At 47.6% G+C, this 4811-nt stretch overlaps 1 protein-coding gene across 1 annotated transcript in view; it reads right to left on the bottom strand.

Annotated features, from left to right (window-relative positions):
• Window positions 1–3980, bottom strand: part of Casc3 (cancer susceptibility candidate 3) — a 16881-nt gene extending 12901 nt beyond the window's left edge. Inside the window, exons 1-3 of the mRNA XM_013037131.1 lie at window positions 3687–3980; window positions 3260–3287; window positions 2840–2877 (exon numbers count right to left, since the gene is read on the bottom strand). Coding sequence (XP_012892585.1) covers window positions 2840–2877; window positions 3260–3287; window positions 3687–3917 — 297 coding nt within the window. The 5' untranslated portion in view covers window positions 3918–3980. The remainder of the gene's footprint in view (window positions 1–2839; window positions 2878–3259; window positions 3288–3686) is intronic.
• Between the last annotated feature and the right edge of the window lie 831 nt (window positions 3981–4811).

The raw sequence follows: 4811 nt of genomic DNA, 5'->3' as shown, positions 1-4811 counted from the left end.
CAACAGTTCAAGCCCCAGGACACCCCCCCACCACACCCACACCATCACTGATAATTATATATGAACATGTGCATATGTTTATATACATAGTAATGTGTGGATGTGCATTTGTGTGTACATAAGCATATATGGGGGTGAGGATTATCTGGCCAACAAAATTATTTAGTCTGGCCTGCTAAGGGCACTGCAGTTGAAATTCAATAAATCCAGGACTTTTTAATTTTTGTTTTATTTTGTGTTTTGGCATGTACCTTCATGCTCAGCTTTTTGTTAAGTTCTCATAAACATTTTTTTTTTTTGGTCGGTCATGGGGCTTGAACTCTGGGCCTGGGTGCTGTCCCTCAGCTCTTCAGCTCAAGGCTAGCGCTCTACCACTTAAGCCACAGCGCCACTTATGGTTTTTTGGTTTTTTTTTTTCCTCCCCTCACTGGCTTTGAACCATGATCCTCAGATCTCAGGCGTGAGCCACCCGTGCCCGGCCCCTCATAAACTTTTTATTCCAGCTGGCCTCAAACTTCATTCCTTCCAATCTCCTCCAGTTTAAGTAGATAGGAATACAAGCTTCAATGCCTCCAGTTTCTGTTTTGAAGTGATGAAAATATTCTTAAACTGATTATAGCAATGGTTGGACCTATTTATTTTTTCTTTCCTGGTTATACTAGAGCTTGAACTCAAGCCTTGAGCCTGATCATGCTAGGTAGACAATACCACTTCCAGCCCTTTTTTGGGGGGTAGAGGAGTCATGGGTCCATGAGCTCTTTTGCTCAAAGGTAACACTCTACCACTTTGAGCCAAAGTTCCACCTCCAGTTTTCTGGTGGTTAATTGGAGCTAACAGTCTCTAAGACTTCCCTGCCTGGGCTGGCTTCAAACAGTGATCCTCAGATCTCAGCCTCCTAGCAGCTAGAATTACAGGCATGAACCCTGGTACCCAGTCTAGTCCTTGTTTTTGTTTTTGGCCAGTCCTAGGGCTTGAATTCAGACCCTGGGCTCTGTCCCTGAGCCTCTCTTTGCTCAAGGCTAGCACTCTACCACTTGAGCCACAGTGCCATTTGCAGCTTTTTCTGAGTAGTTTATTGGCGATAAGAGCCTTATAAGGACTTTCCTGCCTTAGTTGGCTTTAAACCACAATCCACAGATCTCAGCATCCTGAGATGTGAGCCACTGGTGCACAGCTCTAGCCCATTTTTTTTCAAAACACTGGTTGTTATTTGTGTTTTTGTTTGTTTTTTGGTCAGCCATGGAGCTTGACCTTAGGGCCTGGTTGCTATCCATGAGCTCTTTTGCTCAAAGCTAGTGCTCTACCACTTTGAGCTACAGCACCACTTCTGGTTTTCTGGTGGTTAACTGGAGATAAAGAGTTTCAAGGGCTTAGCTTTGAACCATGATCCTCAGATCTCAGACTCCTGAGTACCTAGGATTACAGGTGTGAGCCAGCAGCGCCCAGCTAAACATTTTTGTTGTTTTTTTCTTTTTTGTCAGTTGTGGAGCTTGAACTTTGGGCCTGAATACTGTCCCTGAGCTCTTCAGCTCAAGGATAGCACTCTACCACTTGAGCCACAGCGCCACTTCCAGCTTTTTTCTTTTTGCTTATGTGGTGCTGAGGAATCCAACCCAGGGCCTCAGGCATGCAAGGCAAGCGCTCTACCACTGAACCATCTTCCCAGCCCCTTCTTTTTTTATTTTTATTTTGTGGTTGGTCATGCAGCTTGAACTCTGGGCCTGGGTGCTGTCCCTCAGCTCTTCAGCTCAAGGCTAGTGCTCTACCACTTAAGTCACAGCGCCACTTCCAGTTTTCTGGTGGTTTATTGAAGATAAGTGTCTCAAGGACTTTCCTGCCTGGGCTAGCTTTGAACCATGATCCTCAGACCTCAGCCTCCTGAGTAGCTAGGATTACAGGTATGAGCCATCTGTGCCCAGCACAATCCCACTTCTTGAAGCAAATGTTTCTTCTATTTCATAAAGACAAAACTGTACAAAATCAGGGGGCACCACTGGTTCACACCTATAGCCTGAGCTACTCAGGAGGCTAAGATCTGAGGATCTCTGTTCAGAGCTGGCCTTGGAAGATAAGCCTGACAGAATCTTAACTCCAATTAACCAACAAAAAGGTGGAGGTGTCAGTAGTAAATGAAAAAGCCTGTTTTTGTTCATTCATTCCTTTGGAAATGTTTTCTTTTGTGTAACTTCTTAAAGATGGGAATTTTCAAAGGACAGCAGTGGTTCACATGTATAATTCTAGCTACTCAGGAGGCTGAGATCTGAGGATCACGGTTCAAAGCCAGCCCGGGCAGGAAAGTCTGTGAGACTCTTATCTCCCATTAAGCATCAGAAAACCAGAAGTGGTGCTGTGGCTCAAGTGGTACAGCGCTAGCCTTGAGCTGAAGAGCTATGAGACAGCACCCAGGCCCAGAGTTCAAGCCCCACAACGGACCAAAAACAACAACAACAACAACAACAAAGTATAAATGAAAGCTGAGCACTTTTGCCTGTAATCCTAGCTACTCAGGAGGTTTAGATCTGAGGATCATGGTTCAAAGCCAGCAAGGGCAGGAAAGTCTGTAAGACTCTTCATCTCCAATTAACTACTAGAAAACCGTAAGTGGCTCTGTGGCTCAAAGGGGTAGAGCGCAGGCCTTGTGCTGAAGAGCTCAGGGACAGCGCCCAGGCCCAGAGTTCAAGACCCACAACCGACAAAACAAACAAACAAAAAAGTATAAAAGAAGAATACACAAGAGGAGAAACAAGTAGGTCACAGTAATTTTGAACTGTAAATGAGCACATTTTTATAAACATTGTCTGACTTAAGACCATAAAGAAAAAGAATCTATGACACTCACTTCTGAGTCTTCTGCACTTTCATAATCTGAGAGAACAGCTGAAATGGAATAAAAAAATATGTGAAGATTTTTTAAAGCAACAAAAACAATCATAATTACGTTCCTAGCTGCTTATAATGGATGAGGCTAAAACACTCCCTAAATTCTGACCATCAACCCACGAGGAAACAAAATTATAGTCTCCATTTACAAATAGGGCAACTAGCTGAGTAAAACCACACTGACAAAAATCAAGAGCCAGTTCTTAACCACTATGTTGCAAAAAGCCATTCTGCTGCAATCTCTTCGCTCCCCCCACCCCGCTTCCCCCCCCTCCACTCAGCCCTTAAGAGTCTGGGAGAAATCCATTGTTGGAAATAAGTGGCCTGAATTTTTATGTGCAAAAATCTTGCCATAATGAGGCAAAGAGATGCTACTCACCATCGCCTTCCATGCCATCTTCACTCTCCTGAAGAGAAGAAGACATGGATTAGCTCTTGTGATTCCCAAAAGTGGGGAGCTCAATAAAGAAATGTGGGGGAGAGCTGACGACTCAACACAAAATGGTTGAATGGAGAGACAACAAAGATAAATCTTTAACAAGTATAATCCGACACAGGCCGGTGTGTGTACGTCCCTGGCCCCAATTTCTATACAAACAACCGCTTTCCAGCTGCAACAGCAGTTGCTCTGCGCTCCTCTGAAACCCCGACCCCTCCTTCCCTCGGGGCTCCACAAGGTTGCAACCTCCACCGTGGGATAGCTTGTCTTTCAGTAATAAAATAGGCCTCAGCATCTCCCACAGCCTGCGGCCCGCCCCCGCAGGGCCCCGCCCCGCCCCCAGGCCCCGCCCCGTCGGCGCACTCACACACTCGGACTCCTCCGCGCTCTTGGCCCCCCCGCTCTCCACCCGCCGCAGATGCAGGGCCCCGGCACGGCCGCCCCGCTGGGAAGGCAGAGAGCCGCTGCCGCCGCCTCCAGCACTCCCGCTGCAGCTGCCACCGTCTCGCCCCGGAGAGCCACCGCTGTCCGATCCCGAAGCACCCGATTCTTCGTCTTCGGTGTCCTGCGAAGCGCGTTGCCGCCGCCGGTCCGCCATCTTACGGAGAACCGCCGGCGAGCTCCTGACGCACCACGCCCGTCGCAAAGGCTGTCGGATGTCTCGAGAGCTGGTCCCGGCATGCTTCACGCGCGCAGCGCTAGTCCGCTCGGCTTTTCGTGGGGCGGGGCCTAAGCCCTGCGGCACGTTTTCGGAAGGTGCAGGATTGCGCATGTTGGTGATGTTAGGGGGCGTGGCGGTTGGTGATGTCAGGGGGCGTGGCTCGGCGCAACTTCCTTTGGACATCCTGAGGGCGAGGGATGTTGGACTCTGTCACTAAGTCTCCCTGGGTCCCCAGTCCGGCCATCTTGGGCTTTTCTAGCGGAAGGCATCAACCTGTCACAGGTCCACTGTAACGTTGGGTCTGTTTCATGGTTTTTGTTTCCCATTTCTAGTTTTTTTTTACCCACATTTGAGGCAGAGCATTTTACTGCATTCGTTTGCTTGGTAAAATCACGAATCAAGGTGAACGTAAAGCCGTAGTGCTGAGTCAGATTTGTCATGACACCCCAGTTTAAGCTAGGGGGCAGAGAAGTAACTGTCTGTAGTAATGTTGCAGCAATTTCTGGGTGTACTCACTTCCTTTTCTCCACATCCACCTCAGCTATCCCCTCTCCTAGAGTATCCTCTCCTAGAGGATCCTAGTCTTACCAAGATTTTAAGACCAATTTAAAGATTTAGCCACCATTAGGTTTTTAATCCTTTCAATAATCTTTAGAAACCGGTAGTGGTTCAAAAATCCTGTCATTTCTTTTTAGTTACAGGTTCCAGACAGAACTGCTTTTTTGGCAAGACAGTTGTCAGCAATTTAAACAAAAAAGCAGGGGCTGGGAAGGTGACTCAGTGGTAGAGTGCTTGCCTTGCATGTAGGAGGCCCTGGGTTCGATTATTCCT

The sequence above is a fragment of the Dipodomys ordii genome, unplaced genomic scaffold (assembly GCF_000151885.1).
Source record: "Dipodomys ordii isolate 6190 unplaced genomic scaffold, Dord_2.0 Scaffold7, whole genome shotgun sequence".
NCBI classification, from domain to species: Eukaryota; Metazoa; Chordata; class Mammalia; order Rodentia; family Heteromyidae; genus Dipodomys; species Dipodomys ordii.
Note: the sequence above shows the minus strand (reverse complement) of the source record. Positions and strands in the feature narration are given on the sequence as shown.